Source organism: Xyrauchen texanus, chromosome 24, assembly GCF_025860055.1.
Source record: "Xyrauchen texanus isolate HMW12.3.18 chromosome 24, RBS_HiC_50CHRs, whole genome shotgun sequence".
Classification (NCBI taxonomy): domain Eukaryota; kingdom Metazoa; phylum Chordata; class Actinopteri; order Cypriniformes; family Catostomidae; genus Xyrauchen; species Xyrauchen texanus.
Window position 1 is genome coordinate 10,320,269 of NC_068299.1, and position 26,826 is coordinate 10,347,094.

Here is a 26,826-nt window from a genome sequence, read left to right on the forward strand (position 1 = left end):
GAGAGAGAGAGTGTCTGCATTTGTTTGTTGTTTCATTTATATTGAGTTTTATCATTAAACTTTATGTTGATTGTTTAGCCGGTTCCTACCTCCTCCTTTCCCATCCCTTACCCTGTTACATTGGTGCCAAAACCCAGGATGGAGGAGGGATGCGCTGTTGCGGAGTACTCTGCGCTGCCATCTGCCAGGGGAGCAGCCGCGGCCGTCTGCCTGGGGACGGAGGGGTCGCTGCCTGCTACCCCTCGCTGATCTTGTTTCATACCATTAATGGAAGAGGAATGGATTTCACATGTTTGTTACACCTCAAACACATTCTTTGTTTACAAGCAGACTCCACAAGATAAGCAACCTTTTAATTTGAAGTTCAAGTTCATATTCAGTTTAGGATTTACTGCATGATCGCTTTCGTCTTCGCAGATGTTCAACCTGCTACCCAGTGCTGATCTTGTTTCAATAAATAAAGAACTGCTTTATTCTATTATCATCTTTTTGAGTGTCTGCCACTGTCTTTTCATGAGACAACTTTTCTTACAAAAGCTAATTGTACAAAAATCACGTTGTAAAACATGATATTTTGTCTAATTAATGTGCTTGAAAGTGTTGCCCACTCGAAGGGCCTATTTACACTTGGCCACTTCATGTGATTTTACTGATCATATTTGCTATCAGATTGAAAAAGTGGATTCCATTTACACTTGACCACATCAATCCGATCTTAAATTCCAGCACTATATGCAAATAGAACAGTTCACTTCAGTAATTATGCTAATTCCAGAGAGACTGAGGATCAGGCTAATCAGCCGGGAGGGGGATAAAGACGAGCCGGAGGAACCAGTTCGAGAGAGAGTCGCACGTGGGTGCGTTGCATCTGTGTCTGCATTTGTTTTATTTTGGGATTTATCATTAAACTTTACGTTGACTGTTTAGCCAGTTCCCGCCTCCTCCTTGCCCATTCCTTACCCTGTTACAGTCCGCTTGTTGACACAGGCAAGAAAGTAATTCTTCATGTGATGTTTATTGGCAGTTTATTGCCAGCTTATGGTGCAATACCACCACCTAATGAACCTGTGGAGCATCACAACAAAGTCAGTCAGTGGATACAAACGTCTGCTGAAGACGAAAGAGATCATGCATTAAATCCTAAACTGAATATGAACTTGAACTTCAAATTAAAAGGTTGCTTATCTTGTGGAGTCTGCTTGTAAACAAAGAATGTGGTTGAGGTGTAACAAACATGTGAAATCCATTCCTCTTCCATTAATGGTATGAAATGTATATTGAAAGATATGAAAAAATAAAATGTATTGTGAAAATTTGTCCATATCACCCAGCCCTAGTAAACCGTGTGAAAAGCCCATATACAGTATAGAGCTCTCTGGTTATAAAACCTATAGTGATTTAATGGCCTACTGCAATACAGCCTCTCTGGCAGAAGTGACAAGTGTGTGTGTGCATGTGGAGCACTTGCTTTAGAGCTCATAGTTGTTCTTGTCTTTTTTTTTGGTGGCTCTTTCTTCCAACTGCCTTTGTCTTTTCAACAACAAGGAATTTGAGTTGTTGTGAGTGTGAAGCTTAGCAATACACCCAAACAGCCAAAATCTGTAGGAATGGAAGGTGTAACGCACTTTGTGTCTTCCAATAGGAAAGGCTGATGGATGGAGCGAGGGATGAGTATGAGGAACGATTGAAAAATGTTTTTGAGAGTTTTGACAGCAGAGGTTTAGGCTGTCTGTGTCCAGAGGAACTAACCGATCTCTGTCACGCCCTTCAACTGGAGGAGAACACACTGAACACACTCGTACGCACACTGCTGCAGGACCAGCTCAGTGCACAGGTGAGAGACCACACACACACACACTCCCTCTCGTTTATTACAGTTGAAGTTAGAAGTTTAAATACACCTTAGCCAAATATATTTAAACTGTTTTTCACAATTCCTGACAATTAATTATAGAAAGGTCTTAGGTCAGTTGGGATCACTACTTTATATTAAGAATGTGAAATGTCAGAATAATAGAGAAAATTATTTATTTCAGCTTTTATTTCATTCATCACATTCCCAGTGAGTCAGAAGTTTACATACACTGTGTTGGTATTTGATAGCATTGCGTTTAAATTGTTTAATATGGGTCAAACATTTTGGGTAGCCTTCCACAAGCTTCTTACAATAAGTTGCTGGAATTTTGGCCCATTCCCCCAGACAGAACTGGTGTAACTCAGGTTTGAAGGCCTCCTTCCTCACACATGCTTTTTCAGTTCTGCCCACAAATTTTCTATTGGATTGAGTTCAGGGCTTTATGATGGCCACTCCAATTCCTTGACTTTGTTGTCCTTAATCCATTTTGCCACAACTTTGGAGACATTTGGAGGTCATTGTCCATTTGGAATCTTTAACTTCCTGGCTGATGTCTTGAGATATTGCTTCAATATATTCACATAATTTTCCTTCCTCATGATACCATCTATTTTGTGAAGTGCACCAGTCCCTCCTGCAGCAAAGCACCCCTACAACATGATGCTGCCATCCCCATGCTTCAAGGTTGGGATGGTGTTCTTTGGCTTGCAAGCCTCACCCTTTTTCCTCCAGACACAACGTTGGCCAAAATACGTTCATCTTTAGGAGACAGAATGCATCTCGTCCCTAAGCAATATGATGGCTGCATGGTCCCATGGTATTTATACTTGCATCTATTTTTTGTACAGATGAACATGGTACCTTAAGACATTTGGAAATTGCTCCCAAGGATGGACCAGACTTGTGGGGGCAAAATTTTTTCTGAAGTCTTAGCTGATTTCTTTTGATTTTCCCATGATGTCAAGCAAAGAGGCACTGAGTTTGAAGGTAGGCCTTAAAATACATCCACAGGTACACCTCCAATTGACTCCAATTAGCCAATCAGAATCTAATTGTCTAAAGGCTTGACATCATTTTCTGGAATTTTCCAAGCTGCTTAAAGGCACAGTTAACTAAGTGTATGTACATTTCTGACCCACTGGAATTGTGAGATAGTCAATTAAAAGTGAAACAATCTGTCAGTAAACAATTGTGGGAAAAATTACTTGAGTCATGCATTTAGATGTCCTAAACAATTTGCCAAAACTATAGTTTGCTAATATGAAATCTGTGGAGTGGTTAAATTTTTTTTTGTAATGACTTAAAATTCATTACAATTGTATGTAAGCTTCTGACTTTAACTGTCATTTTTTTGATTGAACTGATCCTTTAAAGTAATAAAACAAAAAAGTATTTTGGTTATCATCTGTAGAATACTCTCTAGCCTTTTTTGTATAGAAGTGGAAGGAAAGAGCAGTGATGACTACTTTGTTGTTGTTGTTTTTCAGGTTGATTTTGAGCAGTTTAAAGATGTGCTGATTCTTGTGTTATCGAGCACAAATACAAATGATCCACAGGAATGTCCTGAACGACCAGGTACAACATCAATCTATTAATCAGCATCATAGTGTAGCCAAGTGGTTAAAGGACTAGACTGGTAAAGAAAGGAAAGTGTTGAACCATGAACAAGCAAGACCCAGTGCTGATCTTGTTTCAATAAATAAAGAACTGCTCTATTCTATTATCATCCTTTTGAGTGTCTGCCACTGTCTTTTCATGAGACAACTTTTCTTACAAAAGCTAATTGAACAAAAAGTCACGTTGTAAAACTGTAACATGATATTTTGTCTAATTAATGTGCTTGAATGTGTTGCCCAATTGAAGGGCCTATTTACACTTGGCCACTTCATGTGTTTTTACTGATCATATTTGCTATCAGATTGAAAAAGCGGATTCCATTTACACTTGACCACATCAATCCGATCTTAAATTCCAGCACTATATGCAAATTGAACAGTTCACTTCAGTGATTATGCTAAGTCCAGGAAGTGAATTTAAAAGATGGGATTTATTATTCGATTCCAAGTGACTTTTCCCAGTGCGTGTGTGTCTGTGTATGGGAGTGCTGTGTGTTTTCCCCTCTGGGCTTCTCGTAGGTAAGTCGCATCTTGCGCTTAAGCATGAACTGTGTTCAGTTTCATCAGCAATCTGCATCAAATAAATGTGGGGGAAAAGACCTGTATTTCCTACAATATGGATCCTTTTATTTTTTTATTTTATACTACATGATGTGTGCCCTATGCAAATATATGGTAACGGATGTTAACATTTAACATTTTCCCTATGCTGATGCAGCACTCTTTGGCCGGAGCAAAGTTTACATATGTGGCTTGAACAGCCAGATGCATTTACACTTGACCAGTTTCATCTGGAATGCTTCTGAAACCCCCTCCTGAATTGGTTTGAGCAATCGGATTGCAATCCGTCTCAAATGCGTTTGTACTGCAGGCGATCAAACAGGGCTGCTTTGCATTTAGAAATCCTAATATAACATATAAACACGATGTCCCTCTCTTCAGTCAAAGGTATGCCATGCTTGCCTTTTAAGAATGGAGGGGTGACAGAAATGACTAACTCACTGCAACTCTCTCTTATTTAAGCCCTGTCACGTGGAGCTCACTGAAATAACAACAGGGGTAACGCATGAGCTACAATTGTAATAGTTATTTAGAAATCGATCCATGGAGTAACATACCTTGTACAGTGCATCTGGAAAGTATTCACAGCGCTTCACTTTTACCACATTTTGTTATGTTACAGCCTTATTCCAAAATTGATTAAATTAATTATTTTCCTCAAAATTCTACAAACAATACCCCCATAATGACAACGTGACAAGTTTGTATGCAATCTTTGCAAATTTATCAAAAAGAAAAAAACGAAGAAATAATTAAGTATTCACAGCCTTTGCCATGACACTCAAAATTGAGCTCAGGTGCATCCTGTTTCCACTGATCATTCTTGAGATGTTTCCACAACTTGTTTGGAGTCCGCCTGTGGTAAATTCAGTTAATTGGACATGATTTGGAAATGCACACACCTGTCTATATAAGGTCCCACAGTTAACAGTGCGTGTCAGAGCACAAACCAAGCCATGAAGTCCAAGGAATTGTCTGTAGACCTCCGAGACAGGGTTGTATCGAGGCACAGATCTGGGGAAGGGTACCTAAAAATGTCTGCAGCATTGAAGGTCCCAATGAGCACAGTGGCCTCCATCATCCGTAAATGGAAGAAGTTTGGAACCACCAGGACTCTTCCTAGAGCTGGCCGCTGAGCAATCAGGGGAGAAGGGCCTTAGTTAGGGAGGTGACCAAGAACCCAATGGTCACGCTGACAGAGCTACAGCATTTCTCTGTGGAGAGAGGAGAACCTTCTAGAAGAACACCCATCTCTGCAGCACTCCACCTATCGGGCCTATATTTTAGAGTGGCCAGACGGAAGCCACTCCTCAGTAAAACGCACATGACAGCCCACCTGGTGTTTGTCAAAAGGCACCTGAATGACTCTCAGACCATGAGAAACAAAATTATCTGGTCTGATGAAACAAAGATTGAACTCTATGGCCTGAATGGCAAGCGTCATGTCTTGAGGAATCCAGGCACCACTCATCACCTGGCCAATACCATCCCTACAGTGAAGCATGGTGGTGGCAGCATCATGCTGTGGGAATGTTTTTCAGCGGCAGGAACTGGGAGACAAGTCAGGATTGAGGGAAAGATGAATGCAGCAATGTACAGAGACATCCTTGATGAAAACCTGCTCCAGAGCGCTCTGGACGTCAGACTGGGGCAAAGGTTCATCTTCCAACAGGACAACGACTCGAAGCACACAGCCAAGATAACAAAGGAGTGACTATGGGACAACTCTGTGAATGTCCTTGAGTGGCCCAGCCAGAGCCAGACTTGAACCTGATTGAATATCTCTGGAGAGATCTGAAAATGGCTGTGCACCGACGCTCCCCATCCAACCTGATGGAGCTTGAGAGGACCTGCAAAGAAGAATGGGAGAAACTGCCCAAACATAGGTGTGCCCAAACATAGGTGTGCGCTTTGTGAGTGAGCTAAATATGGCACACGCCAAGATTTTGTCAGTTTGTTATGAACTTCCGGGAAGAACGGGGCAGATCTGCAGATGTGGTCCCTTGACAGTGTCCGGACTGCAACAACCATTCATCAAGGCGGGATTTTTCAGGTTCTTCTGGAGGAGACCACTTGAGACCGAGCTCGTCGACCACCCTTGAAAGCACACAAAGCATCTCCTTGTCAGTGGCACCTGCACGCTCCTCGCCCTCGCTGGGGGAAGGGGGCGGCAATGTCCTCCATTGACCACCTACCAGATGCAGTGAGAGACATAACATCATCATCCCCAGCATAAGCACCACCGAACATGACAAGGTTGTCCAATGTTGCAGAAGCTTGTCACACACATACTGTATCCGCACATAGAGTATACAGAGATTGAGGGGCTCGTGGGGCGTGTGCCGGCACGAGGTCTACCTCAAATTTATCCTGCTTGACCTCGTGGCCCCACCGTGCCTCCTTGTGTGATCCCTCGGGAGGCAGATAGGAGGGCCGGGAGGCTGAACGAGGGCCGGGAGGCAGAACGAGGGCGATTCATGAGCGAAGTGTTTTGAGACTCATACCCTCACAGTGAGAGCTGTCTCTACGTGGGTGCAACCCAGACAGCGAATGAAGCTCTCATGCAGATCTGATGGTGGTATGTGTCCCTCGCATAAAGAACACTTACGGAATAGTGTGTGTGTGTGTGTGTGTGTGTGTGTGTGTGTGTGTGTGTGTGCATAATATATATATGTTATATATATAACAATATCAACAATAACTTAAAAGGATACAAAACTCCTGCCGAAGCACTGCGGGGAGTTTGGATGCTAAAGCGGCCCGTTCACCATCAATGCGGCGAGGCGGAGTAACTGTTTGCTGGAACACTGCAGGGGAGCAAAGAGTCTTCATGTAGCCATGAAGATCCTGCCCGCTGACTAATGCATGTCAATGGCGAAGTAGCAGAAGACTTCTAGACAATAGATGAATCGCTGTCTTGAAGGAAGACATTTCTGAGGAATGGTGTTTGTGCGCCCGCTTTTATACCGGACAGTTTTGCGCCTAAAAGCCCGGGGCTTAAATACCATAGCCAATCCTGGCATTATTGCAGAAAGGTTTCAACTAGGTCATGAGGAAGGACAATCTCCATTAGCATCAGCTTCATGATGCAATGTCAAGTGTACTGAATCTTGAGGGAGTGCAAGAAGCATAAAGCTCAGTTTAAAATAATGACGTCATTCAGCGCTGTGAGCACGTGGCGCCATCTAGCGATACACGCTGAGCAGAGCAGCAAAATTAAATAATATCGCTGTTTGTCAAAATGAACGCTTCACTTCCAAAATGTTTGCTATAAATGCAAGTACATTTGAAACACGTCGCAGAACAAAGCAATAATAAGCGATTTATCTAAATCATCATGGTAAAAGGCGATGTAGATGATTCTACCATTTATAGCCTATCCATTATATGATTTGATTTGAAGGTGCCCATAACTGTCACATATGTTCCAACACTTTATTATAAACACATATATTTCTGCTGAAAATATTGCTTAGTGATTCATGACTTACACAACATACACAGAACATAGTTATTGTTTGTGTAAGCCGGTGTAAACATGCAGGATGGACGAAGTCTACCTACAATAATGTTGTTTTTCTCTTTTATATTCAGCTATTGGTGGATTGACAGTGTATCCAACTACAGCGTCCGCTAATATTTGATGCAAAAACTCCACGATTAAAAAAAAATAAAACAGTGTCAAAAACGTAAATTTGAAGAAAAAAAAACTTATGCTTGTCTGGCCCATGTTTTTAATTTACTTTGGAGTTTTTTATTTTGAATACTTTAATTTTAGTCAGTGAGTCAGTGATGTGTGTGTTTTTTTTTTGTTTGTTTTTTTTGGTAAGTAAAAAGTGTAAACAGAATAATTATAGTCTTGTTTTCTGAGGCCTTATTAGATTTTATTTAGGAGAATGTATTTTTATTTTGCGTGTAAAAAAAAAAAGAAAAATCAATATACAGTAGAATTATATTAGGTATACAGTTATATAGCCCTTGGACAGTATATTATAGATAGACAGATACAGTAATCAAAGTCCATTAAACTCTGCCTTAGATTCCCCAGAAGTCCAGCCACGCTTTGTGAAGGGCAGTAAACGTTATGGCCGCCGCTCTGCTCCAGAGTTCATACACACACACACAGATCCACACACACAGGCTGAAGATGAGGAGGAAAAGGATGATGCTCAAGAGACTGATGACAGGACTGTACCCAGGAAACATGAGGTAACAAACGTGCACACTCATACACCGATTAGCCACAACATTAAAACCACCTGCCTAATATTGTGTAGGTCCCCTCGTGCCACCAACACCGCACCAACTCACATTTCAGAATAGCTTTCTCAGATGCTATTCTTCTCACCACAATTGTACAGCACATTTATCTGAGTTACGGTAGACTTTGTCAGTTCAAACCAGTCTGGACATTCTCTGTTGACCTCTCTCATCATGAGGCATTTCCTCTGCGGAACAACCCCTCACTAGATGTTTTTTTGTTTTTGGCATCATTTGTAGTAAATTCTAGAGACTGTTGTGTGTGAAAATCCCAGGAGATCAGCAGTTACAGAAATACTCAAACCAGCCCATCTGGCTACAGCAATCATCCATGCGATTATCTTATCAGCCAATCATGTGGCAGCAGTGCATAAAATCATGCAGATACGGGTCTGGAGCTTCAGTTAATCTTCACATCAACCATCAGAATGTAGAAAAAAATGTATCTCCGATTTTGACTGTGGCATGATTGTTGGTGCCAGGCGGGTACAGTATTTCTGTAACTGCTGATCTCCTGGGATTTTCACAAACAACAATATTTAGTATTTATTCACAATGATGCAAAAAACATCCAATGAGTGGCAGTTGTGTGGACGGAAAGGCCTTGTTGATGAGAGAGGTCAACAGAGAATGGCCAGACTGGTTCGAGCTGACAAATTCTACGGTAAGTCGGAAAACCAATCTGTACAATTGGGATGAGAAGAAAAGCATCTCAGAAAGCTATTCTGAGATGTGGGTTGGTGCTGTTTTGGTGTCATGAGGGGGACCTCAACAATATTAGGCAGGTGGTTTTAATGTTATGGCTGATCGGTGTGTAAATGCGAAGATTAAGGCACATTCTTCTCTTTTGCTGGCATTGGTGGAATCATTGGTATTTGAACAAACAGATAATACTGAAGGCTGAAACTAATTTTTCCTTCAGAAACAATGCAAACCCTAAACATGACAAGATGAACTCTGCTGACTTTAGAGAGCAGAAACACACAATCCAAGTGTGTGCAAGTGTGTTTGCTCTCTGCTCCAAGTGTGTCACTGAGTTAATGAGGTTTCAGAGTCGCAAAAGAAACATCCCACTGGCTTTAAAGCGCTCACCCCATTGGCCAATTAGTGCTTGTGATGAAAATATTTTTTTATAGAATTCATGTATGCTTATGAGCTTTTGACTCTGCCACGCTCTCCAGCAGGTGCACATTAACACAAACACTGCTATGCAGAGCTCACTCTGAAAGTCTGATGTGAGAAGAATCCTCCAGCTCTTCAACAGCAGATGTGTGTATGTGTGTATGTGTGTGTGTGTGTGTGGGGGGGGGACTCCATTGATGAACAATGACCTCTGCCCACCCCTGAATTCCATTGCTCGTATACACCATCTGCTCCCTGCTCCCCCAGAAATTCGCTGTGGAAATTCAATGTCCACTTATCAACACACACATACACGCACTCCTGCCCAAAACAACAAGGAAATAGTTGATTGAGTGGCTTTTAGTTTTATGGCCGTCTGGCTAGTGTTACATTCAAGCACATAGGTTGAATTTGTCACCCAAAAATTAAAATTCTCATTTACTCACCCTTTTCATTCCAAGTATTAATGCCTTTCTTCTGTTGAATACAAAGAGAAGTGTTTATTTCCATGAAGTTACAAAGAATGGGGACTGACTGTTTCATTAATATTTTTCTTGAATTTATTGGGTATTATAGGTAGCGTGTACTGTAAAAGTGAAGCGTGTAATTTCTGTGACTGTAGCGTCACCAAACGAAATTGCAAATATCATCACTGTCAAATAAATTCCAGAAAACTCCCAAAGAGTTCCCTCCCAAATGCTGTGTCTGGCTGGATGGGCAGCGTAAACAATGTAGATTTTTGCACCACAGTGTTACACTTAGGTAAAATCAACCTACAAATGGATTACTTATTGTTGACTTTGCATAAGCTGAAACGCAAGAGTCTAGTTTGAGCTAATTGACTTTCACACATACACACATGACTTGCAGGGACTTGGCTATGACCGGTGACATGAGCGACAACAACCGCTGACAATGTGAGCATGTCTAGCCACTAAAAGTAGAATTTAATGCATTTCACTAAAGTTGGAAAAGTTTGAAACGTTTAATTTAATGCCAGTGTGCTGTGATTCAATGCGGCAGCTAACAATATGAGTGAAGACATTGGCATAAAGTGATCTATCGCTTGTGAAGACTTTAGTCAACATGAGCAATTTCACTGTTCTGAATGATTTGTTATGCATGGAAAACCATATCACAAATTGTCAGAATTTGTCAGTTTGATTCATGCAGCAATAGATTGTTCATCTTGTTCATGATAGAGTATGATGGTTTATGACCTGCTTATGCTTTCCCCTTCAGAGTTTTCAAAAGCTATGGGCAGTTGTGCTGCCAACCATTCAGCAGCAGGAACAGCCACTACGACCAACATTTCAGCCACTTAGCAACCTACAGTGATAGCACCTCTATATGAGTAAAGTGTCTTCTCTGCTCATGTCAGTGTAGCACAGCTCTTTGTGGACCTGTGAGCCTTTGTCTCACTTTTGCTCATTACTGCCCCTGCTGGATGATTTGATTTTCACAATGTATATTTTTGTGTGTTTGTGTTAGCGCTGGAATGCTGATTTGAGCATTTCTGAAGAGTTTGAGGCAGAAGGTAAGTTCATACTTAAGGTACACTTAAGACCCCCAAACTATTTATCTTTATTGCCTGAGATTTCCACCTGTATTTGTTTGTGTGTGTGCAGGTCAGATGCACCTTTGGAACCCTGATGAACCCAGCACACCACGTTACAATGCAGTGCCACTCTGTGACTTGGAGGAGCATTTGCAGAATGCATGTCGTGAACTCTCTCTACCAATGAACGGCATGGCCACACTCCAGCAGCTACACACAGTCTGCCAGCGTACTGGCATAGAGGTACACACGCAGGATGACATTGAGAAGGATGACACATCCCCCAATATTCAGAAAATTTGTCAATCATTATTGATTTATTCAGTCACTAAGATTGGTCCCTTCGAATGTTTGGTTACATTCTTAAATTAACATAGTTCTTTTGTATGTGTTTGTATGTTTTCAGGTGGGCGAGGATGTGTTCCAGTGTGTTGATGAAAGCATGATGGATGTGCAGGAGTTTGTGTCATACATTATAAACCGCAGTAAACCACCCACACCATCAGCATCTACTCCCTACAGACAATTAAAGAGACTCCACTCCACTCAGGTAATCCACACACAAATAGGCTGCACACTAAATATGACTAAATATATTTGTATAACCTCTTTTTCTCTCTCTTTCAAGTTTGATGAGTCAGGCCGCAGAATCTCATGTGCCTTGAGCAGTACAATCGGTCTGCAGCTTTTTTCAGTTTTGGATGATGGATCAGGTTACGCTCCCACTGAAACTCTGCTCTACAGGTGGATGGAAGAGGGAGTCGACAACAGCTCTGAGATCCTGCAGGTGACACACACAAATTCACAGAGAATCTAAAAAAACTCAACATTTAATCTGTGATATTTTAATACATTTTGTTTTGTGTCTGTCTTTAGGCTCTGGATTTTAATCTGGAAGGTAATGTGAATTTGTCTGAGCTGACTGTTGCTATAGAGAATGAACTGCTGAGCTCAAAGAACTCAATCCACCAGGCGGCCCTAGTGAGCTTTAAGGCAGAAATCAGACATTTGCTGTGAGTCAATGCTTCTGACCTCGAGCTCACGCCATCTCAATCAAGATCAGTCCAGATTTATCTAGAGCACTTCAATTTCAGCTCCAACAATACTCCCAACTCACTCCATCTTATTATTCCGACTCACTCCAGGTCACTCCAGCTCAATATTTCAACTTACTCTTGATCATTCCAGATCATTATTCTGACACACTCCAGATCATAATTCCGACACACTCCAGATCACTCCAGCTCATTATTCAGACTCACTCAAGATCACTCCAGCTCATAATTGCCAACACATTCTAGATTATTCCAGCTCATTATTCCGACTTACTCTTGATCACTCCAGCTCATTATTTGGACACACTTCATATCACTCCAGCTCATTATTTAAACTCACTCCAGATCAGTGCAGCACATTATTCTTACTCACTCCAGATAACTCCAGCTCATTATTCAGACAAACCCCAGATTACTCCAGCTCATTATCCGAACTCACTCCAGCTCATAGTTCGACACACTCTAGATCAGTCCAGCTCATTGTTCCGACTTACCCTTGATCATTCCAGCTCATTATTCCGACTCACTCCAGATCCAGGTCCTTATTCTGACTCAATTCTGATCACTTCAGTTTATTGTTTTTACGCACTCCACATCACTCATTATTCTCACTTACTCTAGATCATTCTACAACTGCCAGAGCTCTGGTTTGCTGCTAATGTCATCATTCTTTGTGAATTAGTGAGTGTGTTGACCTGGAAAGACGTGAGAAGGAGAGAATTCGTTCCGATCTTGACAAAGCAGAGAAGCTCAAATCTCAGCTGGCGTCTGAAGTGGATGACCACCATGCTGCTATTGAGCGCAATAATGAACTCAATCTCAGGTAACCTTTCACTTTTAATTAGCTACACCTTTTTCCTTATTTATTTAATTTACCCATATGAGCCATATTTGTTTTGGATGTGCCTTGCAGTTGATCCACCATAAACCAATATTTTAATGTCAAATGTAATACCGGTAATCAAAATTAAAATATCAAGGGAAATAATCAGCAATTATTATTTTTGTCGCAATTGTGCTGCCATTGTCTACGCATGTGTGTATGCATGTGTATTCAAATGAGTGTCATGTGCATGTGTTTGTGCTCATGCATGCAAATACGTACAGAAAGTTGGAGAAGGAATATAAAGATAGTATGAATGCTCTGAGGATGGAGCGAAGTAAAGAGGTGGAGCTTGTGCAGCAGCATGCCAGTCAGCAACGAGAAGAGCTGGAAAAGGAAATTGGCAAGATGAGAGAAGATGAAAACATCCTACGAGAACACCTTACACTCAATATTAAAGTAATCATCTTTTTGCACTGAAAAATATGATTAGTTGCAATGCAGAGGTGGCTTACACCTCCTGCTTTCACAGTTTCTGCACCATAAATGGCAATTTACCTGCTACATGCTTTTAGATCATTTTAATTCTTCAGATCAAGGCTTCAGTTGTCTTCAATCTGTGTTCCTGAATAATTTTTTGGAGCTTTGAAAAAGAACCCATTAAACATTAAAGTTTAAGTTTAAAGTATGTTAAATGCTGTATTTTACTCATTTTACAAGTGTTTGTGATCAGCATGTGTTGTATGTTATTCCTGAAACCTGTCGCATTACCATTTTTCTGTGTTAGTTAATTGTGTGGCTAGAATGTTAACATGTATCATAAAAGTTTTTGTCTGATAACTGTGTGTGTGTGTGTGTGTGTGTGTGTGTGTGTGTGTGTGTGTGTGAGGAGAATTGCCGTCTGGAAACCGAACTTCTCGAGAGCACAGAAAAACTGGTGAAGGCTGAAAACCAGATTAACAAACTACAGAAAAACCTGGACAGTGTTTTGAAAGAGCGGGTACTGACATCAGTACAGACACCCAAGTCAGTGCAGATATAAGGAGAAATATTCATAAATGAATACTGATATCAACCCAGGCATATTCAACTTTGTCATTGGCACAGACACTCACATCCATGCTGATGTCACACATTCAGCTCTTACGAAATAATTATAGACAAATCTGATCAGAGGTTTACACAGTATGTCTGTGGTTATAAAGCTTAACTGACATGGTATTGTATGTTTTGCAGTGTTTGTTATATAAAACAAATTGTGTGTATATTTGAATGTAGTTTGGTGATTTGGATCCAGTCAGCGCGGAGTTCTACCAGCAAGAGGACCGTATGAGACAGCTACGAGAGTACTATGAGGAGCAGTGCAGGGTTAGCAACCACCCCGATTCTGTTTTTTTTCTCCATATTTTTTTCATGTGTGTCTCACTCTACTACTGAATCTAACATCCATTACTGCCTGTGTATATTGTAGGAGTTGCAGGATCATATAGATGAGTTGGAAGCTCAGTTGGAGGAATATCAAACTTTAGGCAGCACCCCCACAACCCGTCCAGGACAGAGTTTGTCTGATGAACTGGCTAGAAAAAGCCCAGACCCAGGTAACATATTAATGCCCACACACACAATGATGATATTAATAAGGTGCTTTATGTTGTGGTGCATCTTCTGCAGCATGTCTTCAGGTGCTGTTTTGTTGTCCATGTTTAGGTTCTCAGGAGCGACATATATTAAACATGAGTTTAGAGACAGAGATGTTACTGGAGCAGCACCAAAGAGAGATAGAAAACATTCAGGCTATGGTAAGCTACAGAAACAAACATGTACAGCAACTAAAAAAAAAATTAAGATTTAAAGCTGCAGTCCTTCTAAAGGAAAACAAAACAATGTAGAAAGATCAACCTTACAAAGGTTATGGTAAATATTGAAGTCTGCTGGATTTTCATGTCTTTCCTAATTATACAAGAATGTCCAACATGTCCAGCATTGTCACTGTATTTACATTCAGATCAGTCTTAAGTTGGAATACAATGTTAATAAAACTCTGACCCCTCTGTAGATACAAGAAGAACAACGCAGCTCAGAAGAGGAAAGGAATTGTCTTTCCCTGCAGCACCAAAAAGAGGTGCAGATTTTGAGGGAGGAGATGGCAAGAGAGCTAGAACGAGCAAACAAGCTGGAGCAGGAATTGTCTGCCCTCCACACTCTCCACCAGCATGAGCTCAGCTCTTTCACACAGATGGCGCAGGACGCCAGGAGCCGTGCAGAGCAGCTGAAGGAGCAGGTGGGAGTTCTGGAGGAGAAACAGACTGCTTATGAGGAGCAGAGCAGAGCGCATGGAGAGGAGATCAGCCTGATAGAATTGAAGCACCAGAAGGTGCTAGAGGCAAGTCTACAGGAGCAGAGAGAAAGACTGCAGGAAGAGAGGGAAAAATGGGAGATGAGGCTTACTGAGCACTGGAAACAAGCACAGGAGCAGTTGCAGAGGAGCCATGAGGAGGTTCTAAGTGCTCAGTTTGAAGAGGTGCAGCAGAAAACAGAACAAGAGTGTTTTGAGATGGAAAGGAGGCTCAGGGAGGAGTGGGAACGGGAGAGGCAGGAGTTGGAGGAGGTCAGTAAGGCGGCGCTGCAGGCTGTAATAGAGGAGAGGAAAGAGAGCGAGATGAGGCTCAGGCAGCAGTGGGATGAGGAGCGTGCTTCATTAGAGGAGAAGCATCGTGCTGTTCTTATGCAGCATTTAGAGGAGGAGAGGGGACGCTTCTGTGCACAGCAGGAGGAGACTGAGAGCATGATGATGGAGCACTGGGGTAGAGAGAGGGCTCAGCTAGAGAAAGAAAGTGAGGAGGTACTGCAAGCCTATTTAAAGCTGGAAAGAGAGCAGCTGCAAGCAGAGAAAGAAGAACAAGAGTTGAGGTGGCAGCAGGTGCTGAATGAAGAGCAAAAACGGATGAAAGAGGCACACAGTGAGGCCATGCAGGAGCTGAGCGCCAAACATAGCAAAGAGAGAGAGAGACTCAGTGGCCTTCTGGATAAATTGAGCACTGACATTGCAGAAGAGAGGTAAGATACGCATACATTTGTTTATATATCATGGTGTGGATCTCCAACTGACTTCTGAATCTTGAGACTGAAAACTAAATTGTTTTTAACATTAGGCTAATTAGACTTACTATAAACTAACCTTATCCTAAACAGATGCCATGTTTACATGTAAAATAAGATTCATTTAGTCTCTTTACGAAGCTGAATCTCTTGTGGATACTTTGAGCTAGGTCTTTAAAATGGATAGACAATTTAGGTATTTCTAGAAAGTATGTTTTTCTATCTTTGGGAAATTTGGTTCATATAAAGGTAGCAAAATCTGGCAAAGACAGCAGATGCAAGGGATGTCAGGTTTCTTAAATATTTCTAGCCAATGTACTTTTGAGTTTACCACTTATCACTGACCTGTCATTGTGAAACATATATTCTTCATCTCTACTATTTTTAAATGTTCCATATGCATTGGTGAGTATTTCTTTCAGTTAATGTTAGAAGCTGTCGTTGTTGATTGGTCACGCACAGGAGAGAGCTGGAGAAACAATTCTCTCAGCGACTCATAAAGGTGGAGGCTCGTTTCTGTGGTGTCCAGGAGGCGGTGTCACAGCGTTTTTATGTGGATGTATGTAAACTGGAAGAGCACTACCAAAGTGAGATTGCAGCACTTGCCAAAAAGCATGCTGCAGACTGTACAGAACAGCAACGGAAGCTGTTGAAGGAGGTCCTGAACCTAGAAAGTGAGAACAAAAAGGAGTGTCAGCGCCTTGAACTTGCACATGTACAAGATATTAAAGCTTTGACAGACAAGAACCAGCAGCTTCAGGCCGTGCTGGAGACTTTCATCAGTGCTGCTCGGACCAAAGAGATTGAGCTTAGCCAGCAAATCAATGAGCTTCACAACCACCTGCAGGAAAGCATGGAGGCCAAAGTCCTTCTGCTGTCACAAGCTGAGCACAAAGCAACTGTGCTGGAGATGATGCTTCAGCATGCTGTGGAGGACTTTTTCCAGGAGAGGGCGGAGCTACAGAAGAGTCTAACTGAGAGCATGGAACTGCAAGGCAGAAACCATCAAGAAGCCAAAGATTTGGAGGTTAAACTAAAGGAGAGCTTCTCCACGGTGATGGCAATGGATAAGGATAGAGTGGCTCTGCTTGCTGAGAGAGACACACTTCAATTGAGAGTGTTGCAGTTGGAGGAAATTATGTTGTTGTTGACAGGAACCATTGGAGAACCTTGTACAGAACCCTATGGAGAACCATGTGTAGAGTCCACTGTGGAAATCTCTGCAGAGCCCAACAGAAATTGCTGTGAAGAAACTAGCAGAGAATCCACTTTAGTACCCTTTGGTGAACCCATTCAAGAAACTTCCACAGGAAGCACTAAAGAAGCTGGTCCAAAGTCCATTAGAAGTGTACACAGAGCAGCATACAGACCAAATCATACACAAAAAGAGATAGGAGAACACTCAGACACTAATGAGAGTGATGAGGCCAGATTTGATGAAGAGGAAGTGGGTATTGTGGATTCAGAGCTTGATGTCAGTACACAGCTACAAGAGAAACCAGAGGTTGGAGTTACAGAATTTGCTACTTCCGCTATTTATTCTGCAAAGGATGAAGCTCTGGTAAAAATAGACATTGCCGATGTAGAATCTACCAGCTTTGGAACAAAAAGTTCTGTTCTTCCCAGTAATAAAGTTGAGGTAATGACTAAACTTACATGCAGCATAGAGCTGTCAACTAAGGAGAATGTTGGTAGAACAGGAATGCGCAAGGAGCATTCTGATGATGTGATTTTCAGAAAAGACTTTCAGAATGCTGAGAGCAAAAGCACAATTGCTCAAACTGATTGTACTGTTTCTGGCGCTGATTTTACAGAGCTAGAAAACACTGAAGACAAGACCACAGTAGAGTTTGAGAGGGCACAATTTTGGAATATGCAAGGTGCAGGGTGTGCTGACTTTTCAGAGATGACCCATGGTGATATTTTGAATTGCACAGAAATCTGTGATGGTGCCTTAGAGCGAGCAAGGGAGCTGGTGTGTCCAAAAATGACCATTTCAACAGAAGACATTGGTGACAAAAAGAATAAGACCCCAGAGCATGTAGAGATTACAGAAGACATCGATGGTACATATGTAGTTAATGTACCTGTTGTCGTAGAAGCTCATATCTTAGCAGAAGCTGAAGCTGCCTTTTATCAGGAGAGCTTGCAGCACCATGGATTTCCAGGCACAGATAACACCCAGACCACAAACAGCCACAAACCAGATGAACATAACACTACAGATGAACGAAAGTATGCTGTCAGCATCGCGAGTCTTAAGAATCAAATCAGGGCTTTGGCAGATGCGGTGTATGAACTAACTGGAGTTGACCCAGAGCGAGAGAATGTGGCTGATACAAGAGATCTGTGCATGCAGGAGATCATGGATATTCAAGAGATGGTGATGCAGTACTGCAGAACTGCAGAATGCACCAGGTCCCAATTGAAGAGCCCTGATCTGCAGGACCTGAAGAGAGAGCTGAATATTACACATCAATAGGTGCTACCAAATATCAAAGATGAGGATCAGCAGAGCATCTGTGAGAACTTGCAGCTTGTGGAGCACAACAGAAACCTGGAGAGCAGAATCAGGAATCTTGAGAGCAAGATTGGATGGGCCTTCCACAAGCAGCAGGCCTCGCTCCTCATAGAGACTGCATGGCTGAGGGAAGAGAATTCCAAACTGAAGATACTGCTGCAGGAACTCGAGAAGCGGAATGAGGACTCTTCAGATTCTTCAAACAACTCATTGCTTGAGATCAACTCACACCTAAAGGAGAAGATCACCATTGTTGCAGAGCTGGAATTCTTCTGCATGGAGTTTGAGAAGCAGAACTTACGACTGCACAGAGGTCTTTCTGATCTGCAGGGTAAATCTCTCAGGATCTATCAACAATTGCAAGACCAGAGGTACCGTGTGATGGTTCAGTGTGTCCTGCTTCAGTAATAGAGAATCCCTACTTCACCTGTCCTATTTGCTCCCTGCTTCTCACAGTCACTTCTGTGTGAATGCCTCCTTCAGACCCTGCCCCCTTGCTGTGCTAGAACCTCACCCACCATCATTAATGCATCCCACAATCAGAACTTACCAGTGTATCAGAATTTTGTGACAGAGATGTCTATATTGCTTTTTGTAGCTTTTGTATACCTGTTTTTACGCAACCCTTGCTTACTCTATTTATATACATGCTTATCAATGCAAATATCTGTGGAGCCTCTTATAAGTTAACAGACTGATGGCCTGTTCACCAATTTGATGGAACAATGTGACCATGGGGCGGCTGTGGCTCAGTTGGTAGAGCAGGTCGGCCACTAATCGCAGGGTTGGTGGCTAGAATCCCGGCCCACACGACTCCACATGTTGAAGTGTCCTTGGGCAAGACACTGAACCCCAAGTTGCTCCCAATGGCAGGCTAGCACCTTGCATGGATGTGTATGAAGGTGTCCATCTGCCTAAACGAGTTCATAGTAATGATTTGTTTTTATTTTTTTTTGAACTGTAAAAGTGAAAAAGGTGTGAATAGGTCTTAAGAATTGTGTGTTGTAAACCATCAATACGTATTGACAGCCTTGACAGCCATTGTATTATGCAATGGAGTTCCAGGTTAGACCCAGTAGATTTACTGTGTATTCTGTGTTTAGGAGTGAAGTATGTCGTCTGGCTAAGGAAAACCTCATTCTGAAGCACAAGATCTCGAACGTGAGAGAGGAGGACCTGAGAGAGAACCAGGAGAACTTGAGGTAAGACACATTCGCTGCTGTTCTTTTTTTTTTTTTTTGCTTAGTTTTTAGCTGTCCTGTCTAACAGCTGTTGTATAACATGAAACATCTCTCTCCCCAGACTTCAGCACATCAAGCAGGGGAAAAGAACAGCACAAACGTTCCGTAGACAGGTGATATTTAGTCCCACTACCCAGAAATGTAAACTTTCTTTTATGGATGAGGATCATGTAAAGCTATGATTCTGTACAAATCAAGTTTCCATCTTTCTTTTTTTTTAGTGAATGAGTACAAAAGTGTTTAAATGTATTCATCAATTAAAACATTGTGGTCTGTAATGTCAAATAAAAACCTTGTCTAATGAGGCACACACATACACGCAAGCTTAGTGTCTTTTTCTTTAGCTCTCAGAGCCACGCCGTCTCGGACAGCAGCTGGAAGAAGAGAATGTTTTATTACAACATACTTCAGAGCATTTGTTTCGACATACAGGCCAGGAAGTGATGCGTCACAGCCCAGCCAATGAAATGAATGGGGTATGATTATAAGGGTTTAAGTTTCATAGTAATATGCTGAAGAGTTTAAGAGGCAAAAACATTAATATTATTCATCCTATTCCTCTCGATCTTTGTCTATACATACATACGTGTACATGCTCAGTTCCAGCTGTTTGATTGGGAGGATTTTGTATCCAGATCAGAGAAGGAACTGCTTAGAGCTGAACTGCATCGGTGCATAGAAAAGGTACAAACATACATGCAAAGACCAAAAGATACATGTACACAAACACTCTTTAACCTTAACTCAGCTACCAATGACTGCTGTTTTCTGGTCTACTCCAGGTGATGTCACTGGACTCATCTTTACAGATGCTCACTCAGCAGAACGCTCATCTTAAATCTGACCTACGCATCACACAACAAGAAAGAGATGCCTTCAAACAGGAAGTGATTTCACTACACAAACAAATGCAATCTGCTAATGACAAGGTGAGTATCGAGGACAAGCGCTTGTCATTGCAGTTTGATTCAGGCACTTAAACATCTCTTTCTCCCTCTCCATATCAGTTGTTGGAGGTCTCCGTTGTGTCTGCTGGTCAGCAGCAGGGGAGGCGTTTGTGGGCGGAGCTTTCAGGGCTGATGGAGGCAGAGCATGCCTCACTAAGAGAGAAGAACCAGCAACTCAAGCAACAGATGAGTGAAATTAGCTCAGAGCTCCAAACAGCAAAGGAGCAGGTCAGAAAAGGTGTATTCTAGATATCTCCCTAGTGCCTGTAATATGTGAGCATTTGATGTTAATTATGATTATCTTTCTCAGATCCGTCAGCTTGAGGCATTGAGTATGAAACAGAGAGGGTTGGTGAAAAGCGCAGATCAAGAAAAATCAGTCTTGAAACGTGAAATGGAGGCTCTTCACACACAGCTGCTGTCAACACAGAACAAGGTTACAGACCATTTCAAGCATGTAAACAATAACAAAGAGTTTGAACGCAAGTTTTCTTGCAGCACTTCCGTTACCATTAACAGACCCTTTAAATAGGGCTCTGAGTTAACATATTTTCTTCAAATAATGTCAGACGTTTACCTGAAGTGACTTATCCTGATATGTTGTTGATACTGAGCGTCTACACAAGAGGCGATGAAAATGTTTCATAGTTTAGATGCTCACAATAATTTCCTCAGCGGAGAGCTCGGGAATGATTGCTCCTGTTATAACAAAGTCTATTTAGGCAAGTCGGGTCACTTGGCTGACATATTTGGAACACTCTCGAGCAGCTATTTAAAAACAAATAAAAAATTATCCCCTTTTCCTCCCGATTTGGAATGCCCAAAGTCCTCGTGGTGGCGACGTGACTCACCTCAATCCGGGTTGCGGAGGACGAATCTCAGTTGTTTCCGCATCTGCTACCGTCAATCCGTGCATCTTATCACGTGGCTTATTGAGTGCGTTACCACGGAGAATAGTGTGAAGCCTCCACACTTGCTATGTCTCTGTGGTAACGCACTCAAGCCACGTGATAAGATGCACGGATTGATGTAGACATCCAAGCACAACTCACCACGTGCTCCGCAAAGAGCGAGAACCACATTATAGTGACCACAAGGGGGTTAACACAACGTGACTCTACCCTCCCTAACAACTGGGCCAATTTGGTCACTCAGCACAACCTAGATTCTAACTCGTGACTCCAGGGGTGTTAGTCAACATCTTTACTCGCTGAGCTATCCAGGCCCCTCTCAAGCAGCTATTTTTAAACAAGCAGCATTACAAGTGCAGCTCCTATCTACTTGAATTGGAAAATACCAAAATACCCAAACGGATGGTCAAGATCAAAGAACATATTTCAAATCAGCAGTAAAATCTGACAACACTGGTATCATAAATTGTGCTGCTTTACCTCAGATTATGCTAAAAAATATATTTTCCCCCTGGCTTGTATAGATAAAGTGCATGCTCCTTCTCGATTTGATTGACAGATGATGTCTGTATCTAAAAGTTGGCTCATTGACCTTTAAGGCGGGAATTGCTTTCTACATCCGTTGACTGTTGGGTATTCCAATTTCTCCCATTCTTTTAAATAGAAGTTTGATAAATAATCTCTGGTTATAATAAATGAAGCTGTTCAATTAACCCTCGTAAAAGGTAAGGATTTATTTTTTAATAATTAAAATAATTTTCTTGTCTCTTTCTCTTGGATGAAAGCATCTGCTAAATGACTTACTGTAATTTAAAAGTAAATGACTTGCGAAGGTTAGTGTTCGTGTTAAAGTCGCTGTGTTTTAGCTAATCTGATGATGTTTTTAGATATCATAAGTAGTAATTTCTCCTGTATAATTCCACAGATTTTCCACAACAGTGTGGGAAAAAAGTCTCCAGATTCCTTTTGGCTTGCTTATAACAAACAGATTGTCTGTTCCTTCAGGCTCAGCTGGCTGCAGTCTTGCCCTCATCTCCACTACAGTTGCCAGGGGAACAGAGAAGACAGCACAATAGTGATGGCCCCAACTTCAACATGAAGGTAACACACACAAAACACTATTCCAGCCTGCACAGGATCTCACTCTGGATCAGTGTAGATGTTTTCAGTGTATATGCTGGCACACTCGCTGGGGAATATTTAGTTTTAGGTTCAAGTTTGCTTTGGTGAATTGGGGTCATCTGGTGTGTCTGTTTTGCTCTGAACTAGAAAATATACCTGTGAGGAGGTTCTATCTTGCAAGAAATCACTTATGTTCACACTCTTTATGAAGCACTTGGTGTAGCACCTGTTCTGTGTAGCAGCTGGGTTAGAGCGCCCCCTATATATCGTTGATATATATGGTGTTGTATGTAGTCTTCCTTCAACGTGTGTGCAAATGATTATGTGTATTCATGGTTGTTTGTGTGAGTGCCTTTTGTGTGGTACAGTGCATTTCTGCAGGATTTGTGCATGCTATGCTGTGTATCTGTGCTGGCGTGTTCTTTCACAGATGTAGTGTTGTATGTTGTGCTGCATGTATATGTTTCCTCTGCAGGTGTAAGAGCTGTCACAACCAGTGACATCTCCTCCTCTTTGAACACTGACCTTTACCCTGTGTCCTTCAATCACTGAACCCTTCCTGCCCGATATTTTTTTCTTTTCTTTTTGAGCTGCGGGTCAATTCTCAGGTCATGTTGAGGTCAAGGTCATCTGCTTGAGTTAGCATGTAGTTTCTCAGCCGGGGTGTTGTAGTGACCTAAAGCTGCCTCATAGTTACAATGAGCTGCACAGCCTCTCGGCTGTGCTTTGCGCTTTCTCTGTGGTACAGATCCTGCCTCGGGTTTCTGCAAGGTGGGATATACAGTTGGCCAAGATTTTAATAGCCTCTAAAAGCCTTGCAACAGATGCATTGAGGGCAGTACAATTTATGATTATGCATTTGTACTAAAATCTGAAGGTATTTCAGTGTTGTGTGAAGAAGCAGAATTGTGTTTCTAAAGTTTTCTCTGTTATAGGATCAGTTTTAGCACAATAACATAGCTCCTAACCTGTTTTGAATGATTGTTCCGGGCTAAATCCAGTTGTAGCTTCTTTTAATTTTTGTAAATGCATTTTTATTTGTAAACGTTACCTCTTAGTCCATCACTTTATCTAACTCTGTTTTTACTGAAAAGGTTTTTTACATCATGAATTATTATTTATAATAAATGAATAGTTTTTATTTATTGATTTTATTATTTATTGTTAATTTAATTACTTGCGTAATGTTATACTTAGGTTTAAATGACCTGTGTTCCTTTTTTATGTGAATGTGTTGATTTTATATATAAAACCAAATAAAGTAATTGGGTAAATATTTTGTGTAGTGCATTTTAGTTGTTTTTTTTTATTAATATTATTAAATGCTTTACTTAAAATTTCTTCATTTCGCATATACACTGCCAGTCAAAATACTCTTCCTTTTTTTATATATATATTTTAGAAGTCATTAAAGCAATAAAATAATACAAATATATCTGAAAATGTCTTCCCTAAAGTATTTCAATTATATAGTGACCAACAAAATAAATACATAACATGATGATCGTTTCCTTCTTTATCATCCATCTAATAAAAATATTTGTATTTTTGCAATTTGCAGTTTTGGATTTGTAAAGAAATTCATCCTTGGGAACAATTAATATTGATCTACAAAACGATGTCAAGCATTTAAGCATAAGCCTTTAAATAAAAAATATTTCAATATGAATAAAAAAAATACATTCAGTAAAGTGTGTCTGTGTCCAAACTGGTATTGTACAATCTGTTTTAGGGAGTGAATTGGTTAAAGGAGAATGAAAGAACATGCATGATTACTTCAGGGTTAATTACATCATTCTGAGAGCAGTTTATACTAGTATGGCTATAACAGGAGGATCAGACCAACTGACAATCTTAATCTGTGTCATGACTGCTGACCATTGCTCTGTATGACTTGCAGGACGAGCGGGAGGGGATGCTGTTACAGATGGAGGAGAGATTGAGAGAGGTGGAGCTCATGCTCAGAAACCTCAAACTATTGCTACAGGAGAAAGTCACTCAGCTGAAAGAGCAGGTACATAAACACACAAACTCCCTCCACTGCCCTAGTCAGACTGTGGTCTGTTTATTTAGATACTGTTTGAAGATCGATTTTATTCTTTGTCAGCTGGCCGAATCCAATTTCCAGTTTAACCGCTCTGTTCTCTCTGACTCTGTAGTTGACTAGGAACAGTGAATCTGACGTGTTAATTAAAGACCTGTATGTGGAGAACGCTCAACTGCTCAAGGCCCTGGAGAAGACAGAGCAGCGGCAGAAAGTAGCAGAGAAAAAGAACTTCCTCCTGGAAGAGAAAATTTCCAGCCTCAACAAGATTGTCCGTGACCTGGGTCCTTCTCCGTTGACCTCTACGTCCTACCACTTTACACGCTCCTGATTTGACACAGTTTTATAATTGAACAAACTCGCGTACTGAACTTCTTCAACTGTGCGCAACTCCAGGTTGCTCCGGGGGGATTGTCCCTGTAATAAGGGCTCTGTAAGTTGCTTTGGATAAAAGCGTCTGCCAAATGCATAAATGTAAACATTAAAGGAATGTTTCACCCAAAAAGGACAAAAACAACAACAACAAAAAACTCCATAAAAGCAGTCCATTTGATCTGTGCTTTGCACTATATTTGAATTCTTCTGAAGCCATACAGTATATTTGTGTAAAGAATGGACAGAAATTGTATTTATTTGCTGAAAATCTTCCCCTCTGCCCTATCTCTCAAATCTCATTCACACTCATTTTCATCTCTGGGTGAACCATCCCTGAAAGTCCAGCTAAATGTTTATTTGCTTTTATAATTTATTAATTGATTAGGAATTTATAGAGGTGTTTAAAGGGATAGTTTACCCAAAAATTATAAATTCACTCATTTCACCCTCATGCTATCCCAGATGTATATGACTTTTTATTCTGCAGAACACAAATGATTTTTAGAAGAATATCTCAGCTCTGTAGGTCCATACAATGCAACTGAATCTTGTCCAGAATTATGAATGTGAAAAAGCATATAAAGGCAGCATAAAAGTAATCCATAAGACTACATTGGTAAAATCCATATTTTCACAAGTGATCTGATAGGTGTGGGAGGGAAATAAATCAATAATAATAAACAAATGTTTTACTCTTAATCTCCACTTTCACTTCCACATTCTTTTGTTTTTGCTGATTTACAGTCTTCACATACATCGCCACCTTCTGTGAAGGAAGAATTTATCGTAAAAAATGACTTTCTGAACCACACCTACAGTATATCACTTTCGAAGACATGAATTTAACCACTGGAGTCTTATGGATTACTTTTTTGCTGCCTCTGTGCTTTTTGGGGCTACAAAGTTCTGGCCATCATTCACTTCCATGGACCTACAGAGCTGAGATATTCTGCTAAAAATCTTAATTTGTGTTCAGCAGAAGAAAGGAAGTCATGCACATCTGGGATGTAATACAAATATTTTTAAATGGCCAATGTCACTCTATTTGTTCTGTTAATTTTTGTTTGTTCTAGTGCATTTTATTTAGGTGGGAATATGTTATAAACACTTTTACTTCAGTATTAAGGAACTTTTGGTTCACATTTTTTCGTAATGTTGCTTCAGTTTCAGCAAGACCTTGTACTGTTTATTTATTTTATGTACATTTATATGCTGTAATCATGTATTATGAGCACTGTGAATATGAATAATAGGGAGCCTATAAAAATATTTATGTGGAGTGAAAGAAACTCATGGTAACTAAACTATAATTTGTGCATTAGAGGGGAAATTGACTGGTTATGCAGTTTCATTTCAGTTGTCTATTACCATAGTGCTCTGTTTACGAGTTTGGATACTTTGGAGAAAGCATACAGAGAATACAGGCATTCAAACATTTTGAAATTCCTTTGAAATGTGTCCTTGTGTTTTTAGTACCTTAGGTGAAGTAAAAAGTGCTTTACCACTGTTTGTGGTTGAAAAGACTTTAAATTAAAGTGTTTATTAACACTCAGCTGTACAAACACAAAATCACTTTTCTTAAAAATAAAAAAACATATATATATATATATATATATATATATATATATATATATATATATATATATATATATAACTGATATGAATATATTTAGTTTTAGAAAATAGAAAGTATGCGTTTTCATTTTGAAAGCATTA

The 26,826-nt window shown here is 40.8% G+C and overlaps 1 protein-coding gene across 1 annotated transcript; it reads left to right on the plus strand.

The window, feature by feature from the left end:
* The first annotated feature begins 1,648 nt into the window (after positions 1–1,648).
* LOC127618135 (ninein-like) lies at positions 1,649–26,529 on the plus strand. The gene is made up of 25 exons (XM_052090421.1): positions 1,649–1,834; positions 3,343–3,430; positions 8,072–8,241; positions 10,906–10,951; positions 11,043–11,215; positions 11,379–11,522; positions 11,601–11,759; positions 11,849–11,985; positions 12,710–12,850; positions 13,135–13,309; positions 13,740–13,850; positions 14,129–14,218; positions 14,322–14,448; positions 14,558–14,649; positions 14,907–15,907; positions 19,574–19,672; positions 19,773–19,824; positions 20,056–20,187; positions 20,312–20,395; positions 20,494–20,640; positions 20,719–20,886; positions 20,969–21,094; positions 22,575–22,670; positions 24,592–24,705; positions 24,851–26,529. Exons 1-25 carry the CDS (start codon positions 1,652–1,654, stop codon positions 25,064–25,066), a joined length of 4,071 nt encoding a protein of 1,356 aa, XP_051946381.1. The 5' UTR covers positions 1,649–1,651; the 3' UTR covers positions 25,067–26,529.
* Positions 26,530–26,826: the final 297 nt, after the last annotated feature.

Coding starts and splice junctions, on each gene's coding strand:
- LOC127618135 (XM_052090421.1), top strand. CDS start 1,652: ATGGATGGAGCGAGGGATGAGTATGAGGAACGATTGAAAAATGTTTTT. Junction 11,216..11,378: donor GCCAGCGTACTGGCATAGAG/GTACACACGCAG, acceptor GTATGTTTTCAG/GTGGGCGAGGATGTGTTCCA. Junction 13,310..13,739: donor ACCTTACACTCAATATTAAA/GTAATCATCTTT, acceptor TGTGTGTGTGAG/GAGAATTGCCGTCTGGAAAC.